Here is a 25,166-nt window from a genome sequence, read left to right on the forward strand (position 1 = left end):
AATAATCCAGGTAGAAAAATCTAAAAAAAAAAGTTCAATCTGGTCCTCTGGACATTCAAAAAAAACCCCAACAACTGTAGAAACGTTTCATCTTTCATCCGAAAGACTTCCTCAGTCTGAGGTCGGCCTGTTAGCTTAGCTCGTAGCTTAGCGTCACAGCTTATCTGATTTTAACGATCCAAAAATGCGATTTAGGACGGTTAAAACAGATTTTAAAGAGAAAAGAGAAAGGGAGAGGTCAATGAAGATCACCAGAGTTGAGCTTTTTGTCATGCAGTGTCTTCAGGAGAAAGAAAGAGACACGAAGAAACGATAAAGTTGATAAATGATTGACTTGTTTATCGCGACAGGTCTACCTTCAGCTCTTTCTGCAGGTAAACAAATGCACGTGATAACGGTCATTCAGTCACAAATTTTGCTCAATTTTTTAAAGAACGTTAATCACCCAGAGCAGAAAATTATTGTGCAGATTGTGCTTCTTTGTTCAAGAGTTTTATTTTGTCCTGTCATCTTGACTTTGGAATGAGTACCTTTAAGTTGGGCTATTAAAAACTTTACACAAAGCAAAAGCAGAGCCATGAGTAAAAATACTGCATCACAGATTTACAGTACATGAATTATACGGTTTTATACATTTCCCCACAGTTAAAAATATTTATATTAATTTCAAAATGACTGCTTTTCACTCAAAAACTGTTAAATAAAATGACTTCATTTAACATACACATTTCTTAAATCAAACTGTAAATCAGCATTAGATAATCCAAATACAGGTGCACCTCAAATAATTAGAATAACATGAAAAAAGTTCTATTTTTCTTGTCAATTATTTCTGAAAGTGAAACTAATATTTCATAGCTTCGTTGCACAGAGTGGATCATTTCAAGCCTTTATTTCTTGTAATTTTTATGATTATGGCTTACAGATAATAAAAAAACTAAATTCACAGACAATTAGAATATTACAGCCAGCTTTTGGCACCTTTGGTGGGCAGGAGTCAAGTCCTGTTGTAAAATGAAATCAGCATCTCCATAGAGCTCGTCAGCAGAAGGATGACAGACGTGCACTAAAAGGTCTTGGTAGATGCTGCGTTGACTGGACTTCAAAAAACCCAGTGGACAAACACCAGCAGATGGACCCAAACCATCACTGACTATGGAAACTTCACTCTGAACTTCAAGCAACATGGATTCCTCTCCTCTCTTCATCCAGACTCTGAGACCTTGATTTCCAAATGACTTGAAAATTTACTTTCATGTGAAAAGATGACATTGGACCACTGAGCAACAGTCCAGTTTGTCTCCTCAGCAGGTAAGAAGCTTCAGACGTCATGTCTGGTTCAGGAGCGGCTGGACTCGAGGAATGAGACATTTGTAGCTCATGTCCAGGAGTTAATCAGCTGATTAGTGTGTGACACCAGGCATTTAAATTATTGAACCTCTTCATAATATTATAATAGTCTAATACACAGAGTTTAGTTTTTTCATTATCTGTAAGCCATAATCATCAAAATTACAAGAAATAAAGGACTGAAATATTTCACTTTATGTGTAACGAATTTATGTAATACAGTAGTCCCTCGTTTATCATGGGGGATCCGTACCCTGAAGCCCTGAGATAAGTGAAAAGCCGTGAAGTAGGAATAGTAGTGCAAGTAGTAGTTTATTTTAGTATTTATAAAATATTATTATACATTATAATATATATATTATATATAAACCCTTCCCATGCTCTTGCAATATTCTTAATGTTTCTAAACTCTAAACGCTCTGCAAGAGCACAGAATGCCATGATTTCTGCTCTTTGCCTGCTGCTCTTGGCCACGCCCACTTCTCCTAGGCAGAGCAGAGCTCAGCTGATCAGCTGCAAGAGGGAGCTTTGGAGCTGCACAAAGGTGCAGGTGGTGTTAAATAATTTAAAATAATTCATTTGAAATAAAAATTCCATGCCAATCGTGCGGCTCATCCATCACTTGTATGTCATGTCCAATCTTACTTTGAAAAACCGCGATAGAGCGAGTCCTCGTTAAACGAACAGCCAAGTAGCGAGGAACTACTGTGTACAAGTTCACTTTCTGAAATGACTGACAAAAATTGAACCTTTTCACAATATTCTTATTTTTTGAAGTGCACCTGTATATAAGTAAATTGTTAAATGGCTGATAAGATGTAATTAAGAGCGTCACATCACCAAAAGAAATGTTCTAATAAAGCATTTTCAGTACAATTTTTTACAGACTTTACTCTTCGGACAATCAGCTACTATAAACATTAGAAAACTGGCACAATTCACTTGAATTCCTGAAAGAATATACAATAAATTTAAATAGAGAAAAAGAAAATAGAAAAAAAATTAAATTACCTATATTTACAGGGGGTGGCTCACCTTCATGCCATCCTCTGGCCCTTTGACTGGGGGCTCAGGGACTAAAGGAGGGGTAGAATGGGAAGGGTCACGGCCAGGATTAGGGTAAAGGGGGGAACGGATAATGACGGGCTTGTTGACCTGCATGACAGGTCTCTGAATGGGATTGGGGAAAGGACCAGTGGGTGGGCGCATGTGCATTACCATGCTGCCTTGAGCTGGTGAAACCTACAGGCGACAGAAGAAAAAATGGATTAATGGGAGAGGAAATAAACAAAATAAACAATTATCATGCAAATACGTAGATTTACTAAATTCCTTAATAAATCTTTAGATATGGTTGAAATACTTCAGTTTGTATCATTTTTCATTAAAACAATTGTTTAGTAAACAAAAAAAAAAAAAAAAAAGGAAAAAAGTCTCAACTTACATACCTGCTGAGTAAAATGAGCAGGCAGAGGTACCACAGGTCCACCAGGGCCAGAGGGCTTCCCGCTTGGGCTAGCAGAACCAGGTCTGAGGATAAAAGACACAAACAAATTATTTTTTTTTTGCACAATTTCCAATTCTTGCACTGTGATATTTTTATCTGTATATACAGTTTAATTTTCTATCACTTGAACAAAACATTTTCACCTACCTGTAGGAACCTCCAGATAGACCCGGGGAATGATTGGGCTTTTCAGAGAACTGGAAACCTTTCATTTCCATCTGTGAGCCCTAAAGCAGGACAACAAAAACGACAGTTGTTAGATACATAATTGTAGAGGGTTTATTTACACTAGGAGTGCAGGTGGACACAACCTGCAAAAACAGTTCTGTAATATGAAGTTGAGTGAGACCCACCTCTCTGCTGCCAGTCATGACAGCAGGCTGGGAGCCGGGTGGCAACATTCGGCGTGGAGCTCCTACTGACAGATTCTGTCCCTGCTGCAACTGAATTGACTGCGGGAGAAGAAGCTGCTGAGCTGAACCGTAGCGCAGTTGAGAGCCAGGAAGGGGCATAGTCACCTGAACAAATGAAATACCGCAGTTGTGTTAACAGTCATACAATTATTGCTAAATCAACTTAGGAAATGTAAAGATAAAAATAGTATCATTATATGTTAGGCTGTTGTAAAACTGAGCTGACCTGAATGAGCTGGGAGTCCATCAGTTGTGAAGAACCCATTCCGGGCCCTTGGTTCATCTGGCTGTCGTACATTAGCTGCTGGCTGCCATTCAAAGGCTGATAGTGTGAGCCTGACTGTGGTTTCACCAAGTCTGAAGGCTGCATACCAGGAAAAGCTGAGTAAGGTCCTTTGAGAGGACCTCCACCGGACAGCACCATGGGACTTGGCTGTGACAAGTTGGGGTGCATGTAAACCTGGGACCTGAAAGGAGTTGGGACAGATGAGCACAAAAATGACTTTGTTATTTTAAGCTGCAGTGAAACTATCTTTTAACTATTTACAGAAATCTATTGTGACTAAGACATTTGTGATACAAATCAGTGTGACCACAGCTGCTAGTACCTGAACGGAGGGATGGAGCTGAACATCTCCTGAGACTGAGAGACAGGCAGGCCTCCTCGAAGCCCCAACTGAGCCTGAGCCTGAAGAGATGTGTGTAAAGAGATGGGTATCTGCTGGGCTGCAGCTGCCTGCAAGGACGAGGATGTGTAACAGTACATGAACCTGCTGACTGACAAACACTCGTGTGTGTGTGTGTATTTTTTCTACCTGTGTATAGGTCTGCTGCTGGGTCATAGTGGGAGGCACAAGGCGTGGCTGACTTGAAAAAACATGGCCATCCATATACAAAGGGGGGATAGGACTACCTACGTTAAGAGAAGAAAAACTATTTTAGTTTAGTTTGTCAAGACTGAGCCTTTATATAACTGAAAATAAAACCATAATTCTACCTTGCATGGACATGGAAGGTGCCACTGATGCAACCGGCATCGGAGGCATGGAAACCCCAAAAGAGCTATAGCTGACACCAGTGGAAGAACCAGCGCTGCAGGGAGGCTGAGCACCTGAAACACCTCCACCTGGGGAGCCCTGCTCGGGGAGGGACTGAGAATTCTCCCACGCCTTGCGTGCAGATTCCATCTGTGGAAAAACAAAACATTTTTCATTTGTTCAACCTTTATTTTTACAGATAAATCACACTGAGCCTCGAAGAGTCATTTACAAGTGAAACATAAAGGCACATTTGAAAATGCTATTTATCATGTTAACTTCCACAATGCTGAAATATATTTATTTAGATGTTAGTGCTGCATATTATTCTTTGTCACTAAAACTGTATTTATATGAAGGATTAAATTTCACATACCTTTAGTGTGAGGTCAGCACTGGGGAACATGGTGTTGAGGCCAATGCCAGGCTGCAGGTGGTTGGAACGCAACATAGGAATACTCTGATTTAGAGATGTCTGATGAAAGGGGAAAAAAATATTAAAAACATTCAGCTGCACATCAACAAAATTTATTTAAATTTTTTTTTTATTCTATTCTCGTCAAAATATGTTAAACTATTTCACTCTTGTTTGGCCTGTATTTGACATCTGACACAGTTAGATTACAGCTAGTTTTATTTATGTATAACGATCCTGTAAAAAAAGGCTCACGTCAGTAGCAAGTGCTTGAAGCTTGTTAACGGGATCAGAAACGGGCACTGAGGTGGAGCCCGGTGGAAGGCTGAAGTCAGAGTCTTTGGCACTAACACCAAACTCTATCGGAGGCACCGGCAGCACCGAGTCCACGTGAAGATCCACGCCGTTGACAGGAGTAATGGGTCCACTTTCCAGCCTGTCAACACCTTCTGAGCCTTTACGGTGCTTCAAGGAGCGTTCGTTTCCGATGGGCCCTGGTTTGTGCTGTTCTTTACTCTGTTCTGGGCCAGCATCAGAATCCTGAATGAAATGAACAAAAGCTGTTAATCTGTTCAAGTTTCTCCAGGCTATAAATAGCTGTGCTTGAGAGGAAAAACATTTTAATTCAGCAGGCGGCAATACCTCCGAGTTGGGTTCACTACCGGTATAAGACACTTGTTTTGTCCACGAATCTCCTCCTGAAGACTGGACTGAAAGAGCTACAAAACACAAGCATATTTAGTATTTTTGGTTAACAGCATCAACAAATGTATCAAGCACTTTCCTACCTGAACTGTTCGTCTCCCAGATCTCAGTTCCTAGATTGTTTGGTGAAGAAATGGTTTCCTCAGGTTGTTCGATGTTCATGCTTCCTTGCTTTTTGACAAAGCGTGGTGGTATCTTAGAGACAACTGTCCTGCTTTTGACCAGCACCTAAGGTGGATGGAAAAGATGCTTTAAAGTGCATGATGTTGATATTTTTTGTGAAAAATGACTAGATAACTACTAGTGATGAATTTGAACAGTTTGCTTGACCTTTCATTAAATATCAGTGCTTTTGTTGGTTCATATGTGATTGTATAAACAGTAAAACAAATGCATCAAGAAAATCTATTAACTCATTTTATTAAGCAGTCAGAATCAAGCCTGTTTTATCTTGGGCTTATTTGAGTATCATAGTCAGATTCTAAGTATCAGAGAATAATTTGGTCAAAGCATTTTTTTATTGATTTTGACAGAATTGGGGTAATTGATAACAGTGGGTGACACATTTCTATTTTAGATGAGATACACTTTATCATAGTTGTTAAAAAGAGCTCTGATAGAAACATGCAAACATGTTTGTTGCGTTGAAAGTAAAAATAAAAATAATTTGCAATCAAACCCTTTTAAGAGACAGTATTGACAAGAGCTTCTTTCAGTCCTAAAAATCAGGTCAGCCAACTAACAAACAGATAATAGATCCAATTAACTCAGCTTGCTAAGGCCTAGACTTTGTTATCTTGCTCTTAGTTGCTAAACTGAAAGCTACAAAGCCAGCCAAAGTGTCTTTCTCATTATCCACCTCATAAAAAATGGAAAGAGAAAGTTTATGCAGGACAGACAGCCTTATAATAAATAAAAAGTAAAAAGGGTGAGTTAATCGCTCATCATGAGAACATAGGATTTCTGTGAGCCGTTGGGAGTTGAGTCAAGATCATTTTAACAGTGCTATACCATCTGTATACAAAAGTCCACGATCACTTTTGAGTTTTTTTTTATCTGAGTTGACAGCTACTGACTCAGAAATTTAGAGTTTGGAAGTTTGACTGGTGTTATTGCTTACATTACTCAAACTGATTCAAGTGTTCAGAGCTGCTTGTCTGGCAGTTTTGTGTATTTCATACATTTACCATATTTCACATTTGTCTTCTTTAAAATCACTGTATGAGTTATCACTTGTGCTTCACATGTGATCCAGCCTAATTAAAACAGCTTCAAGTAAGGATGGCAACAGTGCAATGTCGGATTGTGTTTGCATCTAAACTTTACTCGGGTTTATCAAGCTCATGAAATGCAATGCCAGGAAAGAAATTCTTAATATGCAAAGTAAGAGATGGTGAACTGTAGTTTTTTCTCTCTGTTTTGTGTAAACTTGCTTTTTGTTGATGTGTTCAATTCTAAAACCATTTGTGGATTGGTGCTTACTCAGTCCAAACTGCTCATCAAATACTGCCAAATTCTATACTCAGAAATGAACATTAGTCTCAACCCCCCCCCCAGTAGAAGTCAAATTAAATTTGAAACATAAAGTTTGAGCATATTTTTATCTTACAGAGGCTGCCTGTTCTTTTCTCCTCCTCTCATCTTCCTGTGGACGTCGCTGATTTTTTAACAAGGCATCCTGGTATCCATCTGGGATTGTACTTCGTCCCCTTGAGTCACCATCAACTACAAAACAGGTGGGCCATCAGTGCAAAGATATTTGTTGATTTGCAACAACTGTAATGCTTGCTATTATCTGATAAGTTGACATCACAAACTACCAGCAGTTTTTTTTTTTAACTGAATAAAAAAAATAATGATCTTAAAACCAAAAACAGCAGTAAAAGCCATTCTTAGTTTTCTGGGAAATTGGCTAACACTTTGAATTTAACAAGCTTTGATTAACTTCTGTCAACACTAAAATCCAAGAGAAATTTTTAAGAAAAACTCACTTGAGTAACCACTGAGCTCATACTGGGAGAGAGATTCAACCAACTCAGTCTTGACAGGTCCTGGTTTCAGTTCCTTGTCTAATTTCTTCCCTGAGGGCTCGCTGGGCTCCCTGTCCTCTGGCGGTGGCTCCACACAGTAAACTGGTCCAGACTCATCTGGGCTCCTGATGCAAACAGAAAGGTGACAAAACAAAAACGTTTTATTTTTTATTTTATCACCCAAACAAATTATAGTAATAATATAATTACTAGTTTCACCTTTTGCAAGAAGTCCCTCCATTCTGCCAGCTGTCACTCCGGTTAGATGAAGGGGGGAGATTATCAGGTGTGCGTATCATCTTGCTTACTTCCAGGATTGATGGCTCTCCTTTCCGGTTCTGTCGCTCCACCAGTGGTCTCTGACTGGAGAAGCTTCTCTTTGAAAGTTCCCTCTTCTCACCAGAGCCTGGTTCACTGTGGCCAGAATCTGAGGGAATGTCAATGTGTCCTTGAGAAGCCACGCCTCCACTTCCACCTCGCTTCTCTTTCCAATCCCCCAAGTCACTGTTGTCTGATCCTGTTTCCCATTCTTCTGTGTGACCATGCTGGCTGGAATGTCCAGAAAATTGCCCACTGGGCCAGTGGTCATCACCACTGCCTTTGGTGCGACTTGACCATGGATTTGCAAAGTCTCCATTTATGTGCTCATCACTTGTCCACTGGTTTGATCCAGGTTCCTGTTCTTGTCGTAGACGACGAAAGCGGGGAGGTTTGTCCTGACGTGGAGGACGGCGCCTTCTTAACAGCTGTCTGTCGGGGTTCTCATTCTCAAAGTAGTATTCTCCCTCACGGTCCTCAGAGCCATTTTCCATAAAGGAGCCTGTAAATTTAGGAGTGTACTTGAAAGCCTCACGTTCATTTGGTGGTCTGCGGGAATAAGCAGCCTCTACTCCAGGACCGTACCCATTCTCTTGCACAGAGCCACTGTTGTTGCCAAACTGGGGCCCTCTGCCCCTCCATGTAGAAATGTCTCTGGATCCCCCAAAGCTTCGATTGTAGTTACCACTGATGTTCAGCCTGGGAGGCAAAACGCGGCCTCCAAAGCCCCTCATCTTGGCCTTTTCTCTGGAATCTGATGCATGCTCATCTGTGTAGATCTTGTTGGATCTCCAAGAGTCGTTATCAGCCTTACGAACTTCTCCGGACTCTGTCAAACCTTCTCCATTCTCAGTTCCTTTCTGTTTGCGTCGTTTTGGAAGTTCCTCATATTCAGATGCTTCACTTAAAGTCTCGCTAACATTTCGCCTGCGAGGTCTTCCCCTCTGATACTCATCAGCCTTTAGAAGGTCCCTGGGTGTTGCTCGACCTCTGGCTGGCCTCAGCACACCATTGCCATTATTATAGGCCCCTCTGAGGGTATCTCCACCTCGACCACCACGGGTTCCACCACGAGAATTGAATTCCCTAAAGCCTCGGCTGCGACCTCTACCTGTACCCCTGACGGAACCAAAGGCCTGCTCTTCATCAATGAAGATCCAATTATTGCGTTGTGGTGCCTGAGGTTCTCGGTTTTCCCGATTATCTCTAGGTATCTGGCTTTTGCCAGTGCCCCAGGTGCTTTCCTTTGGGAAATCGTCACTATGGGTGCTTTGAGGCCTGTCTGTTTTAGTAGGAACTGGTGACTGGCGCCGCCTTTCTTCAGACGGTTTTTCAGCAACAGGTGAAGCTGGACGCCTATTGCTGGTAGCCTGGTTATCTTTCTTTAAGTCATAAACATTGGTAAGGACTTCCTTCTCCAGGCGATAGGGCACAGGTTTTTCCTCAGGTTCAGATTTAGGCTTTTCATTCTCTTTGTCTTCCAGTTTAAGAGCCTTAAGAACTGGTTTCTTGATGGGGCCAGTTCTGCGAGTTAATATCCGACCAATGGTCTCAGATGGCTGGTTGACGCTGCTGCTGGAACTGGCCTCAGACCACTGACTCTGGGAATTAAGACCCCCATCTTGTTTCAGGCCTCCATCTCTTTTCCAGTTGTCTTCAGAGTTATCCAAAGTCTCAATATGATTTTCAAGACCATCTTTTAAATGCTTATCTCTAAGGTCTTGATCAGTACATTCACTGTCTGGAAAATTTTGAGAGAGGCTCTGAGCAGTGGTGAGAAGACCTTGGTCATGGTGTCTGCGTTCTTTCTCCGATTCTTGGCTCTGATAAGCATGATGGGGAAGATTGCCTTGAGTGTATCTCAAGCTCTCACTGGCCCGGTCTTCATATGGGTCAGAATGGGAATCATCGCTGCAGAAATGAGGAAAAAAGAAAAAAAAAAAAAAAAGTAAAAATGAAACTATAAATCTTTCTGTTGCTACTTGTCTTTGTATAAATTCTTGTTTATTTTCTTCAATAGTAAGACAACTAAAATGATAAATAAATTGTAAGGCAATCTTCTGTTTTTATAATATAGGCAAACTTTGACTAACTTTTAATTACTTAAGAAGGAAATGTGCTTTTATAAAAGTAACTGACCTGTCACCAGGCTGGCCCCTGTTTGCGCTTTCATGCTGCCTCTGGTAAGGTGGGGTGAAGCTGCGCAGTGGGTGGCTATCTTGATTCCACACTTGGTAAGGCTCAGTGGATGAAGTTCGCTTCTCTAAATGCAGTTTGGAATGGCATCCTTCATCTGAACCAGGACTGTTTAAATGGTCTTGATGCATGGCAGGTTTTACCATTCCTGATCAAGAAAATTACAGTGGTCAAAAAGAAAAACTTATGTTCCAACAACAGTTCAGTCTACTTGTCTGTAAGTCACCTAACTACAGTACTTTCCAGTGTATAAGCCACTACTTTTTTCTCACACTTTGTACCCTGCGGTTTATATGTAGGAACGGCTAATTTAAGTTTTTTTTCTTCATAATTTATATTTTATTTTGAAAGACTTCCTGTCATCTCTTGGCAGCTTCCTCTGACTAACCTTTTCCTTTGACAGAGCCAGGACGCTGCTCACAGAGCTGCCCTGCACCCACCCCTCTTGAGGACAGAATTTTGTTATACAGAGTGAATGCCACAAAAACTGAAACGCAGGTGAAGTTTCCCAAAATAACTAAATAAAATGAAGCTTAAGATCTGTTGAGCATAAATGTAACATACAAAAAAATATATGTTGCCTTTAAATGAGCTATAACTTTCAGAACTTTTTCTTTCATCCCCGTGCCCATTACATCTGAAACAAACCCAAAGCAAATTCTAATAAAGTTTTATTTATATATCAAGCATTAAGGCCAGCCATAATGCTCTGCTTGTGAAAGTAAATCTGTTGGGCATCATCACCTTGACACTCAAACAATAATTCTGAGTGTCACAATGCTGGACAGGACAAGGGAGAAAAAAGAAGTTCTGGAAGTTATAGCTCATTTAAAGGCAACATATATTTTGTTGTACGTTACATTTATGCTCAACAGATCTTAAGCTTCATTTTATTTAGTTATTTTGCGAAACTTCACCTGCATTTGTTCTTGTGGTGGATTTTGTTGATCTATATTTTGTGCAGATGTTTTCAATCTAAATAACAGAAGGATCATTTTTATTTTTATACTTTGAGACTGAATACTTTACTAAATAAAGTAATTTCAGTAAAATTAACCCTTGTTTTTTTTTAAATAGTTTTTATACAATACTGCAAAGCAACATGTTAAGTTAATTTTATCAAATGAATAACTATGATTTCTGTTTTTTTTTTTTATATCACAAAATGTATCGTTATTGCCAGAATGCTCTGAAATATCACAATATTATATTTGAGCCATATCGCCCACCCCTATTACTGTGTGACATTTTTCTGTGTCGGTAAATATGTGTTTAAATACAGGGATCTCATTTAAACTCACATCCCAGCACAGAGCAGTGACAAAGAACATGGGGGGTGGGATGTCTTTCCCCCTCCGTCATGGGAGCTCAGAGAAGTCAAGTCAGATTTATTTTTAAAGCAGTCACAGTCAAGACTGGTACATATTTAAATAAAAGTTAAAAATAAAAATCTGTGTACGGTAAATATGTGTTTAAATACCAGCACGGAGCGGAACAACGGGAGGGAGGGGCTGTTCCCCCTTCAGGAAGGGAGAACAGCCCCCCTCCTCATATGAGCAGTGCTGAGGAGAAATCACATCAAATTTATTTAGAAAGTACATTTAAAAACAGCAGCTCTTACCAAAGTGTTTAACAATAAAAATCAATACTACTAATTTAATGAATACTTACCGTATTTTACCGGTACTATTTGACTTCCAGTCACATGACCTCGATAAGAACTCTGGGTAAAATTGACCGGTATATAATTTTTAAATAATTTCAGTTACATAGGTGTATGGCACTGTTCTGTCCAGTGATTATGCTTACACTGTCCTTGTGTTGCTTTTCAAGGTTTAATGGTTGTAACCATGAGTCAGACAGCGAAGCTTCGTGAAGACTTGTGACGATCATGCAGTCTGAACGATGAACGGTAGATACCCGCGGCTTAATAACGTCTTATTTATGTACAAATTTATGATTCATCTTTTATTCAGTATGTGCGGCTTAGAGACAGGTGTGTTCTGTAGCCCGAGAATTACGGTATCTGCATCTACACAGCTTCAGAATTTACCTGATGAATGAACGGAACCTGGATAGTAGTCTACAGGAGATCGTCCTTGAGTCATGCGTGGGTCCATGAAAGGTGGCATCATCATCCAGCGAGGATCAAACCCGAGAACATGTGGGGGATAATAGCGCCGCTGGGCATGGCTCGAGCCTGAAGTGGGATGTCCTGACTGCTGCCAATGCTGCATTTTAAGCAAAGACTCCTGTCAATAGCAAAACAAAAAAAAAAACAGACAGTTGGAAAAAAAAAAGTGAACAACATTCAAAAGACTGTTTAGGAAAAGAAGATTATCCACTTTTATCCAACTTTTTGTCATGAAGAATGTTTTCTAACATGTCAGGTCTAAATAATCTGAAATGATTCATAATTTACAGTGCAACTAAAGGCAAAAAAATATATGTTTTAAAACTTTTCATGCCATAACTTTCTGTCCTTTAAGCTTTTGAAAATGATCTCCCAAGAACAAATACACTTAAATATATATAAACTTAAAATAAAAACTTAAGTCAAATTGGCCATCAGTTAGTGATCACCTGCTGCTGGTGGTGCTGTGGCTGCTTTTGGAAGCGGGGTGGAACTGATTTAGAGAGCTGACGTCCACTGTAGTCTTCTGAGGGGGAGGAGGGCTCCTGACCATCATCTTCACTACTGCGGTGAGTGGAGAAGCCTGGCTCATCACGATAACTACTGCCAGAGGAGACTGGCAGACAATCACTTCCATCTAAAAATAAAATTGATTACAAGATCTTTTTAGAACGAACCATGCATATATAACTTTTTCCTAAACATATATAGAGTGTAAGATTACAATGTTTTACCTTTTGTGCTGTACTGCAAGTTTTCGTTATGGCCTTTACTCTGTTCCTGGTTTGGGGAAAGTGGGACTTCCTTGCTCTCTGCTTCCTTTGAGCAATCTTCGGTCCTCGACACCTGTCTTTCAATCTTCCCAAACTTCTCATCCAACTTCTTGAGTTTTTCAGCACATGCAGCTAGTCGCTCTTCACGAGCACGTCTTTCTTCTTCCTCCCGACGTCTACGGGCTCTCTCAACAGCTTCAGAACGCTCAGGCGTCACATACTTCCCCCTAGCTAGAGCCTGGCTCTGAGGCCGCTGGTGATCATCTGAGTCAGCTAGTGGATCACTGTGGTTTTTCTGCATGGCCTAGAAGCAGGACATAGACACTTAAGATGGTGATGTGTGAAGTTTCTACGTGAAATATAACTAAATAACAGAAGCAAAATGGGTTTCTTGTTGAAAGAGGGCTGAAGAGTTTACCAGTGAAAAGCACATTTAAAATGAATAATCTTAAAAGAAAAAGATCAAAGTGGTGAGCACTGTAGTTACCTGGCTGTCAGTGCAGAGAAATCTGCTGCTGAGCTTCTTGGACGGCTCATGGTGATGTTGGTAAGAATAATTGTCCTCAGGAGATTCTTGAGGATAAGACTGTTCCCCTGAACTAAAGGAGGATTGGTGGTCCCGCTTGTCCCATTCATTCCTAAAAGTTAGCAGTAAAACCAGACACCCTTCAATGAAAAACAAAAGCAAAACAAAAAGACCAACAACCTATAAAGTAGGAAGTCATACCACATCTTGGTTCTGTCACTTGGAGCATGTTCGTCTTCGTCATCACTGAACTTAAGCTTCTCGCTGTAATCAACTTCTTCATGAAGTCCTAGAAACACAACAGAGCCGTTTGTTATTTTTAATAATGTGTCCTATTTTTGCCATTACTATTCAGCAGTGTACTGAAAATGTGAATTACCGAGAACAAACGGTAAACAATGCTAAATGAACATGCTCAATAGATGCTATTTATGTTGGTGTTATTGTCATCAATTGGCCAGAAATAGTTATTTTAAATTTTTCTTTGAATTGATGCCCTCTTGCCAGAAGAAAAACAGCAATTTCAAATGAAAGGAAAAATATGTGTTTAAAAAATGTTTGGAGTATCATATTTAAGGCCTTATTGTGAAATCTGTTGTTTCTAAAGAAGTGATGGAATGCATTTACAGAGGAACAAGAACAAGAAAATACTGACCAGCCCATCCGTCCTCACAGTCATTGTCAAGATCATCAAGATCCTTCAAATCGTCTGCGTTAATAATGGCTGGGCGCTGTGGTCTGTCGCCAGGCCTGCGGATGGGCTGAGAAGAGAGTCGAGGAGGGACACGGACAAAGCGATTCTCTCTTCTCGCGTCACCACTGCAACCAAACGTGGAGAAACAAATTCACATCTGCTGAATGTTGCAGGCTTTGCTAAATCACCAGTAACTGAAAAAGGATTTGTACTGTACTCACTTTACAAGTTCAGTTTTGGTAAAACTTTGCCTGAAAGTGGGTTTGCTGTCAAATCGAGCCGGGGCTGCTACTGTAGTAGAAACATTATCTGGACCAGTAGCTTCACGAGTCTCTTTAGAGCACATCTGAAAGTAGTGGCAAGTTATTAATATCAGAAATCGATATGGAAAACAAATGTTTGTCTGTTAGGCCATTCAGTACGTACAAATGCAGGCAACATGTCATGGTAGACAGCATTTGAAGTGTGATGGAGCTGATACTGAAGGGCAGAAGGGACGGCAAGTCTGCGCACAGGCTGGGCGGGTCGGAGTGAAACCTCCTTGGAGTCGACAGCCGGCGACTGCGCCGTCACGACGCTAGCTGAGATGGTACCGGTGGCAGCGGAGGGAAGAGATGAGACTGGAGGAGTGCCAGTCTCACCCTGGGCAGTGGTCTTACCCTCAGCATCTGCTGGCAGGCTGAGGGATGAGGGCTGAAGGTTCCTGCCACCACCTTCCCTCCAGCTCGTCACATCTTACAGAGAAACAATAAATACATTAATATAGCACAAAAAATATATTTTTTAACAACAGAAACAAAGACCATCATTTTGCCTTAGCTGAGGGATAATTATATAACTAAAACACAAAGTAATGTGTTGTCAGCTGCAAAATGGCTTCATGCCAAAGATTCAGTCAATGCTTTGTCTACTCATGAAAGAAATTCATAACTAGTTCTGACTTCGCAGGTATTAGTGATAGGCCTGTCACGATTACAAATTTTGCTGGGCAATTAATTGTCTCAGAAATTATTGCAATAAACTATAACATTGTTTGAAATTTGACAATAATTAGTAATTATTGTCACATTTAAGAAGAAATGTTGGTAATTTGTTTTGAGTGTGGTACTTTTTTTTCCCGACTACCGGATGGCAGTATAAGACTGTTTGAACTGATGGATGGATAGTGAGGAAGTGAGCAGTGTGTCTCTTAAGAAGAATGGGAGGGAGGCCTCTTGACGTGACATGGGCTGTCTGTCCTTCCTGTTTTTTGGTTCTCAAAATGGCAGACGCTTGGTGTGATTTGAGCTCTTTAGCATAGCATTTTTCACACAAAGCTTTAATATATATATATAAAAAAAGAAAAAGTAAACAAGTTCTCAGCTTCTTTTTGCAGAGAAAAACAACTTTTTTTTTCAACCGTGAATTCTGGAGCTCCAACAAGACGAATGTCTTTTCCCCGAGGTCGGCCTGTTAGCTTAGCTCGTAGCTTAGCTGCTTTTAACGATCCAAAAATGTGATTTTGGACGGTTAAAATGGATTTTAAAGAGAAAGGGAGGGATCAGTGAAGAGTACGGCTGAAACGATTCCTCGAATCATTCGAGGACCTAGATTACAAAAAATCCTCGAGGCAAATTTATCTGCCTCGAAGCTTCGTTAAAACTATTCAGAGCACTGTGGTCTAGCTTTTTGTGTTACACAAGGCTAGCGCTTCCGCTAGCACTTCCACCAACGCGTGTGTGCTAAGTTTGTAGCGATGGAGGGAACGGAGACTGCGTAGAAAAAGAGCCCCGAAAACAACAAAAACTGTCAAAAGTTTGGGAACATTTTAGGATAAACAGAAAAGACAACACAGCTCAGTGCTTCCACTGCAAAGCAGAACTGGAGTAACCACAACAGCACGTCGTCGATGTTGCAGCGTCTGAAGAGAAAACACCCGCTGTAGCATCAAACTCATCCACAGCTGCAACAGGTATCATGTTCTCTGTGCAAAATATGTTAACCTAAATGTGATAATCTGTCATGTTATAGATATAAAATGAGGCATATTTTTGCTAACGTTAAATCTACTGACTAATCATAGTGGCTACCTGGCAGGTTCTGTATGTTGTGTGAGGAACAAAAACTCTGCAGGACTTGATGTAAGTTTGTTAAAGATAAAAGCAGCAACAGACTGATGCATTTATTTATTGCTGTACTTCCATCCTGACTTAAATGAGATATTTAGGGTGAATATTTCAAGTGTAAATGTATTTAAACAAGTTAGTGGGATTTTTTTTTTCTTCTTGCTACTGCTGTTCATGACTGAAAACTGAGATTAATCTGCATTGATTACTACTGTCATATTTGTTTATAGCTAAACAATCAAGACTAAATAATAATAGTCTGCAGAACTCAATGTACAAACTCAAACTTTACATTATCCATCTTACTCAGGTTCTAACATAAAGATTCCATTCCATTTTCCAATCCATAAAAATTTATAGCATTTAGATTTTTATGTGATGGTTAAAAATAATTCAGTGACAGAAGGTTTAATTAAAGAATCCTCAAACCTCACACATAAATAAAAGCATAAATCAAATACAACTAATATTACTTTGATTGCAGCAGGTCATCAGAAAGTGTAGATTACTTAACAATATTACATAATTTTATATCCAGTGCAGTACACTTGAAAATGTATTAAGGAATAACAATGAACAAACAAATAATAATTTTATTGTACTTCTTTTCAGTAAATGCAGAGTCATATGTCGGACAGCTTCATACAAAGAGCTACAGGATGTTGGTTGTGCAGCAGCTGAGTTCACAAACAGCATTTTAAATATGATCATCACAGACATGCAGCCGCTGTCCGTGGTGGAAGATGGAGGCTTCCAGAAGATCATCTCCACCTTCAGTCCAAATGATTTCCTTCCTTCCAGATCCTACTTTGTAAATTCCATTCAGTTTTCCAATCCATAAAAATTGTTTTACAGCATTTAGATTTTTACGTGATGTTTAAAAATAATTCAACTTAAGCAATAAAATATTTAAAAAAGAGGAATTAAATGGGTTGTTTATTTAATGTTTTTTTTCGTGTATTTGTATCACTCGTAAAATGAGTCCGGTAGTTACTGCAGAACCTGACAAATTTTGTTTTCGATTACCCGATTAATCGTCAGAATAATCTATAGATTACCCGATTACTAAAATATTTGTTTACAACAGCCCTAGAAAAGCACCGGAGTTGAGCCTTTTGTCTTCCAGTGTCTTCAGAGAGAGAGAGACGAAGAAACGATAAAGCCGATAAATGAAAATGAGGTCGAAAATTTTCATTTATCATGCGATTAATTGATTTATTGTTTATCGCGACAGGCCTAATTAGTGAGTTATTGTGTAGTCTGTTGTGGAAATCTGCTCGACTCAAAACCATGTAAATGTGCAACACCAACGGGTATCAAATACAAGTTTAAAACATAAATAAATAATAATTAAAAAAAAGGAGGACAGGAGAAATTGTGCTGCTTCCTACAATAATGGTCATAATATTTTTTAATAATCCAACATTTTGCTTTGCACAGAGCATAAGCCTATCATTTCCTGAGCGCTCAGAAGGAACAGGACTTACTCTGGGGGCGGAGGCTTGGTCCGGGCCCATACGACGGATCGAAGCCGCTTCTTTCCTTGCCAACTTTGTCCTGTTCTCCAGCTGCCTTCAGGGTGGGAAATTCCTCGTGAGAGAAGGGCTGAAGTCGGTTTGAGGCCCTTAAACCTGACATCACAGCAAAAAGTGGTCAATGTAAGTTGGATGATGCTTAAAAATCACTGAAATTGTGCTTTCATTTTTGTGGACGTGCATGTCAGTTTACTGCAAAGTCGTTGTACAAGATACACAGAAAAGAAAAATACCACTATCACTACTACAGTAGTAAATATTTGTAGCCAATACTGAAATAATAATAAATAAATAAAATAGTTGTGGATCCTCCACATCCATTTGTACAGCAGGTCAGTTGATTTGAAACAGATAAGTCTGAATGTGAGATAGATTCATCTGATATGACTCACCATCTTGCTCTACTGCCTTGCCATTTAGCTGGGCCCATTGCTTTGGTCCACCTGTGTTTGTGTTCTGAGAAAAATGGAATAAAATTAGGGCCATAGTCCTACAAGTTTTACTGCCCCATGAGGGTCTTGATATTCAAAGTTTACAGTTCTTGTCCTATATGGAATATCAATTTTCTTACACAAAAATGACAATTTGTATTGGTCCTTTAATTTTCATTGTACTAGCCTTGAAAATATTAAAGATGCTTTTCAAAGAGAGGGAGAAAAAGGCAAAAGAAGTGTGTTATGTTGGTAAAACTAAACATAGGTGCACATGCATACCTCTTGGTTGGCCACTGGTAAGGACTTCTGAAGATTGGAGACAGATTTCTGTAAAGCCAGCTGCGGCTGCAACTCCGGCAGCTGTGGCACTGACGCAGTGGAACTAAAATAAGAGAGAAAACAGTAAGTACTGCAATCTGATTTGAATAAAAACAGTCCCACAGTTCAACAGACTCCTAGTGATAAGACTGAACATGGTAAAATGCAGACACATACAAAATGCTCAAAACTTTATTACATTTCTTCAACATTATGACTTATTTGCAGCACAATTGATTTAACTAATGCATTTAAATAAAAATACTGAGTTCATTCGTAAAATCTTTCTTCTTCACCTCTTTTGATCGGGTTGTTCCTGCTTGTTCGCCCATCCTGTACCGTCTTTGGGCACTATAATCACGTTGGGATCGTTTCCTTTGTTTTCAGACTTCAAGCTCGGCAGGTGAGCAGGTGGGGGCATGCGCCGGGCTGTGGCCACTTTGCCAAGACTCTGTAAGCCATGTCGTGGAACTACTGGGCGACAGAGAACAGGTCCAAGTTAAAACAGGAGAGTAAAATAAAAAATAAAAAAACATCAGACTGCACACAAACTTACCTGTATTTTTCTGAGTTTCTATTGATTTTCCCTTGTACTTGTCAAATAAGCTGAGTGAGGAATACTTGCTTTTCCCATCCTTGGACTTGGTTATTTGCCCCAAACGATCGGACATTTCGATGTAATGTCATCGAGTATGAAAATTTTTCTTTGCGCCTCTTCCCAGTGCCTTCTGATTCTGCGAAGAAATACATTTCTACAGTTATTAAAGACATCACTGAAACAAAGTATATACCTGCAGAAGAGTTTATGAATTAAATACTGACTCAAGATTTTTGTCACATTGCGTGGTCACAAAAGAACCAAAGATATCAAAAGTCATTTTTGTGTTTATATTGGACAGTAGTTTTACTTATTTAGTTAAAATGCAGAGGCTTTTGTTTTCACTGGCACTAAATAAATGTATAAACTGCTTTTAAAGGAAAACTTATTTAAATCTATCTGTATGAGCTAAACTTTTTAAGATCAGATATAAATCTCATCTTCAATGCCGGTTAAGTGTTTTCTATTTTGACATCAGTGTTTACACATTCAACATGCCGAGATGTATAGGACACACATTTATTACAGAATTAATGCCTTGTTTCATCAGCTACATTACATTCAAACAGAACTGGGTAAAACAAGAAAAACAACGCTGAAGATGAGCATACTGGAAGTTTAAGCAATGTAACAACTAATGGGTGTTTTAACTGGGTCAGATTATAGAATGTTAAGAAAATTGTCTACACCCCCACCCCATAATACTACACATTCATTCAAGAGCTTTTCCCTGCATACAGGTCACATCTCTAAGGTTTTCACATACAGAGTGGACTGTATACATGACCGTAATAAAAAAATTTTAAAAATCACTTCTGGCCTGTTGCCTTTTTACATGTCCTAAATGTCTCTGCGTGAGTGCAGCTACAGCGTGCGCGCTCAGGACATTATTACATGCAGTGTCCCCTCATTGCGGACTGAACTAGGCAAAAGGGCCTTCTCCTACACCGCTCCTGTTTCCTGGAACATCTTGCAAAACGATCTGAAGTTCTCGACCTTGACCTCTCTAAGTGGCATCAAACATCTGCCAAGTTCTGGCAAAAACCAACGCAGACATGTTCCTGTTTTTAGTTTTCTACATTGCCTTACAACCTAGCTGGTTTTTTTTTTGGTTACTTTTTTTTTAATGATTGAAATATAATCAAGTTAAGCACATCCAAACAGTCACACCACCTAGTTATTGTGAGAACAGCGTAGAATTGAATTTTGCTGATTTTTATGATAAACTGCACAAACTTGAAACTGACTCTCTCTCAGAGAGAAATGGAGATACACATATTTTCTCTTATCTATGACATATACAGTAATTATTTGTCTTTTAGCATTAATGCTGTTTAATTATAAGAACTAAAGCAGCAGACACAGCCTCATCCTTCAACAGAGACACTCAGGCTGCACACTCTCTTAGACCCAGAGTTTAGACACGCAAGTTGGACATTTCTGTACAATGTTGACGATGCTCAGAACTCATTAATGTTTAATTCAAAGTTAGACTTTAGATACAAAAGTCCTGTGGAGGTAGAGGCATAGCGGGAGGAGGGGGTGGGGTGATGGTGTATCAGTTCTGGTATCTCCTCAGGCGGCTGTGTATTGGTCATGTGCGAACACATTTCTACATGTACATTTGTAAATGTACATTTAATACATAGATGTAAAATAATTTATTACATGTCATCACCTTTGGTTAGCAGAGTGTCTTGCTTAGAAAATAGTCCAGAAAACACTGATTGGCGCTCTCACCTGCAGCCTGTGAGTTACAAACACTGCCCACACTCGCCTTGTATCAGAAAACACGACCCGCCATGCTCTGTTTGGGTAAAACTGTGGATCTGGTTCTCTTTGTTGAAGGCAGTGTCCATTTAATCCCTGTTTCATTATTAGATTGATGGCTTTAAAAAGACAGCAACAAAACACAACTTTTCCTCCCTTCATTTTCATTTTTTGGCAGCACTACAGTTCAGTGGTTAGCACTGTTGCCTCACAGCAAGAAGGTCATGGGTTCAATCCCTGTTTGGACCTCGGGTCTTTCTGTGTTGAGTTTGCATGTTCTCATGCTTGCATGGGTTTTCTCCAGGTACTCTGGTTTTCTCTCACAGATCTAAAACATGCATGTTAGTCTGGCTTCAGGCCCAGGCCTCCCTTGAAAAAGAGATCTGTGATCTCAATGGGATTTACCTGGTTAAATACAGGTTAATAATAATAATAATTCAAAGATGACAAAAATCTGTCGCAACGACAGAGAACTTTAATCCATGTCTATTTCACTTGGTTGACCACTGGACAACCTCATACTCCTACGCCTTGTTTTTATCATCCAATCAGATGTGGCCCTCCAGATACGCCTTCCGTAGTTGTCTGCAGAGATACCTACTTGGGTTGTCTCGGAAAACGCTTATGTCAATGTCTGCTATTTTTGTTTGTTTATAGTCTCAATTATAAACTGAGGATTTAAATGATTTTATGCAGCAGAAAACAAGTATTACCAAATAAATCATTTTACAGTGTGGAAAAGCACAGAACTTTCTGTGTTTTAGGCTCAGCTTGTATGCAGTAGTATGAGTTAACCATGATTTGGCCTTCACAGGAGCCTTCAAAATTTTTACAAAATAAGTAGACTAAGAAAATATTTACTTAGCTACTTTACTGTAAAGAAAAAAATACAGTAACATAGACTTAAGACTGAGGAAATTATACAAAGCAGGGAAATGAAGTTGGCTGTGGAATAACATACAGGAACACAATAATTACAAACCCTAACTCCAGGTTTCAGTTCATTCAATTTGAGGGTGTTTTAAGAGCTTTTAACGTTGGGGAAAATGCTTTGACATCTGGCTTTTGTTTGCAGCTACAAGGGAGGTAATAACCATTTAATCCTGCGTCAAAAGATTTTGTAGTAGACGTGGATATGTACTGGCTCTAGCATTAATCTGCAGACATGAAAACAAACCGATCAACAATTTTCTCAGCAGCAAAAGAGGGCATATAAAAATATATTTTTAAAGAACTTAATTTCACCAACTGTATTGTCTCAAAAAGCTTGTAAGACAAACAGCAACAACACAAACAAAAAGATCTGATCGAACTGATCAGGCTGGACTTGATACTTAAATCTACCTAGTGACATAATTTGTGTATTTGATACACACTCTCAGTACAGCTGTGTGTGTCTGACTCTTGCAAAATAGACAAATATACACTGGTAAGTTTTCTCATATTTATTAGAAAATAACATTTACACAAGACCATAAAATACAGCTGTTTACTGGATGTAACTCCAGTTCCATGAGATTGTGCTTAGTTCCTGGCTCACCAAGTATAAACAAGCTGCTTCTGATAATGGGAAAATAATTTAGTGGCCTTGTCCCATCAGTGGCCCATGTGTTTAACAACTCAACCAAATCTTGATTTGGTGTTAAAAGGTATGACAGTCTCATTTGTTTTAGTCTTAGTGCCATGTTCTCACAGAATTTGGTTTTTCCACAGTTTGAACAATTGTTACCAATGCTTAAAAGTGATTATATTAACTATATATCCATAAACAAGTTAAACATCACAATATAAAGGCAAATTATGTCACTAGCTAGTTTTATGAAAGACAGAAAAACTGAGCCAAGATGATTGAACTTAATCAGCTTAGATACATATACAGGTACTGGTTATAAAATTAGAATATCATGAAAAAGTTGATTTATTTCAGTAATTCCATTCAAAAACTAAAATTTGTACATTATATTCATTCATTACACACAGACTGATATATTTCAAATTATTATTTATTTTAATGCTGATGAGTCTAACTGAAAACTAATGAAAACCCCAAATTCAGTATCTCAGAAAATTAGAATATTGTGAAAAGGTTCAATATTGAAGACACCTGGTGCAACACTCTAATCAGCTAAATTAACTCAAAACACTTGCAAAGGCCTTTAAATGGCCTCAGTCTAGTTCTGTAAGCTACACAATCATGGGGAAGACTGCTGACTTGACAGTTGTCCAAAAGACGACCATTGACACCTTGCACAAGGAGGGAAAGACACAAAAAGTCATTGATAAAGAGGCTGGCTATTCACAAAGCTCTGTGTCCAAGCACATTAATAGAAGGTGAAGGGACGGAAAATATGTGGCAGGAAAAAAGTACACAAGCAATAGGGATAACCGCACCCTGGAGAGGATTGTGAAACAAAAACCCATTCCAAAAAATGGGGGAGATTCACAAGCAGCTGAAGTCAGTGCTTCAAGAACCACCAGGCACAGACATATGCAAGACATGGATTTCAGCTGTAGCATTCCTTGTGCCAAGTTACTCTTGAACAAGAGACAGCATCAGAAGCATCTCGCCTGGGCTAAAGACAAAAAGGACTGGACTGCTGCTGAGTGGTCCAAAGTTATGTTCTCTGATGAAAGTAAATTTTGCATTTCCTTTGGAAATTAAGGTCCTAGAGTCTGGAGGAAGAGAAGAGAGGCACAGAATCCATGTTGCTTGAGGTCCAGTGTCAAGTTTCCACAGTCAGTGATGGTTTGGGGCCATGACATCTGCTGGTGTTGGTCCACTGTGTTTGCTGAGGTCCAAGGTCTACGCAGCCATCTACCAGGAAGTTTTAGAGCACTTTATGCTTCTTGCTGCTGACCAACTTTATGGAGATGCAGATTTAGTTTTTCCAACAATATTTGGCAACTGAACACAGTGCCAAAGCTACCAGTACCTGGTTTAAGGACCATGGTATACCTGTTCTTAATTGGCAGTAAACTCGCCTGACCATAACTCCATAGAAAATCTATGGGGTATTGTGAAGAGGAAGATGTTGATACGCCAGACCCAACAATTCAGAAGAACTGAAGGCCACTATCAGAGCAACCTGGGCTCTCATAACACCTGAGCAGTGCCACAGACTGATCAACTCCATGCCACGCTGCATTGCTGCAGTAATCCAGACAAAAGGAGCAACAACTAAGTATTGAATGCTGTACATGCTCATACTTTTCAGTTGATCAACATTTCTAAAAATCCCTTTTTTTATTGGTCTGAAGTATTTTTTTTTACTTTTCTGAGATACTGAATTTGGGATTTTCATTAGTTGTCAGTAGAGGTGTAACGGTACGCTAAAATCACATTTCGGTTCGGTTCAATTTCAAGGAGGGCTCGGTTCGGTTAATTTTCGGTACCCAAAAAAAAAAGAAAATGAAGACTTACAAAACGTTTATTTTGAAAATATGTCAAGTAAACAATATGTTTGTATAAAAATGAATAAAAGTGACCCATTTGGATGATATTTTAAATAAACAACACTCTTTACAATAAATAAACTATAATAACAATAATAAAAATCTTAACAAATACAATAACAGTCAGAAGCAGAACAATAAGCAGCAACAGACTGTTTACAATATAACTAGTCAAGTTTTAAGTTTTTGGCCAAAAAGACCAACTTGTCCACATTTTCTACCAAAAGCACAGATCTAGTTGCAGTGACATTATCTCCAGTGGTGGAGAAAACCGCTCACTAACAGGCAGCAGGAATAAAGAGGTAGAGCTTTGCTAATTTTGCAAAAGAGGCTGTATTTGGCCTCATTACTCACAACCTCTTGGACCTGCTCCCACCTGTCCCTGGAAAAGTTCAGAGTTCAGTCATCACAGACTTATTAGCTGGAGGTGATCTCTGGTGGATTTCCCTGGAGGAAGACTCAGCTGTTATCTCAGTCCCAGACTGGAAATAAAACACAAAGAGGTAAACAAAAAATAAATTAATAAGATTATAATTTTAAATTAAAAAAAGTTAATTAGATAATAATAATAAAAGAACAATACCTCTTCTTGAACGGTTGTTATGAGGTGGTTGAATCTCTCGGTCATCATCATCAGGGCTTTAATCTGGTCCAGGGCTTGTTGACGATATCAGTTTTAGATTTTTCATAAAGTGATGCTACAACTTTTTGGCTGAAGTGTTGACGTGATGGGGCTCAATAACTTTAAAGCTAGTGCATCAACAACAGAAACGTAGATCCAGAGCTTTAAAAACTCCTACAGCTTGTGTTATTGCTCTGGACCGATCTGAATTACCTGATAAAGGTTGTTTAAAT

At 39.3% G+C, this 25,166-nt stretch overlaps 1 protein-coding gene across 2 annotated transcripts in view; it reads right to left on the reverse strand.

The window, feature by feature from the left end:
• Positions 1–25,166, reverse strand: part of prrc2b (proline-rich coiled-coil 2B) — a 31,094-nt gene that overhangs the window by 844 nt on the left and 5,084 nt on the right. The window contains exons 2-30 of one of the 2 annotated variants that reach the window (XM_037692127.1): positions 19,047–19,224; positions 18,787–18,961; positions 18,452–18,554; positions 18,131–18,194; positions 17,691–17,834; positions 14,525–14,832; positions 14,320–14,444; positions 14,060–14,223; positions 13,606–13,693; positions 13,366–13,516; positions 12,840–13,182; positions 12,555–12,742; positions 12,025–12,223; positions 9,915–10,119; positions 7,677–9,686; positions 7,419–7,582; positions 7,037–7,152; positions 5,511–5,655; positions 5,365–5,441; positions 4,978–5,262; positions 4,684–4,782; positions 4,268–4,457; positions 4,086–4,183; positions 3,879–4,006; positions 3,497–3,737; positions 3,211–3,375; positions 3,005–3,084; positions 2,799–2,880; positions 2,362–2,592 (exon numbers count right to left, since the gene is read on the reverse strand). In XM_037692127.1, the coding sequence (XP_037548055.1) occupies positions 2,368–2,592; positions 2,799–2,880; positions 3,005–3,084; positions 3,211–3,375; positions 3,497–3,737; positions 3,879–4,006; positions 4,086–4,183; positions 4,268–4,457; positions 4,684–4,782; positions 4,978–5,262; positions 5,365–5,441; positions 5,511–5,655; positions 7,037–7,152; positions 7,419–7,582; positions 7,677–9,686; positions 9,915–10,119; positions 12,025–12,223; positions 12,555–12,742; positions 12,840–13,182; positions 13,366–13,516; positions 13,606–13,693; positions 14,060–14,223; positions 14,320–14,444; positions 14,525–14,832; positions 17,691–17,834; positions 18,131–18,194; positions 18,452–18,554; positions 18,787–18,961; positions 19,047–19,161 (6,477 nt within the window). In that variant the 5' untranslated portion in view covers positions 19,162–19,224 and the 3' untranslated portion in view covers positions 2,362–2,367. Of the gene's footprint in view, positions 1–2,361; positions 2,593–2,798; positions 2,881–3,004; positions 3,085–3,210; positions 3,376–3,496; positions 3,738–3,878; positions 4,007–4,085; positions 4,184–4,267; positions 4,458–4,683; positions 4,783–4,977; positions 5,263–5,364; positions 5,442–5,510; positions 5,656–7,036; positions 7,153–7,418; positions 7,583–7,676; positions 9,687–9,914; positions 10,120–12,024; positions 12,224–12,554; positions 12,743–12,839; positions 13,183–13,365; positions 13,517–13,605; positions 13,694–14,059; positions 14,224–14,319; positions 14,445–14,524; positions 14,833–17,690; positions 17,835–18,130; positions 18,195–18,451; positions 18,555–18,786; positions 18,965–19,046; positions 19,225–25,166 lie in introns of both variants that reach the window. The other variant, XM_037692126.1, reaches the window with a different exon arrangement.

This window comes from Nematolebias whitei, chromosome 18, assembly GCF_014905685.2.
Source record: "Nematolebias whitei isolate Nwh7 chromosome 18, NemWhi1, whole genome shotgun sequence".
NCBI lineage: Eukaryota > Metazoa > Chordata > Actinopteri > Cyprinodontiformes > Rivulidae > Nematolebias > Nematolebias whitei.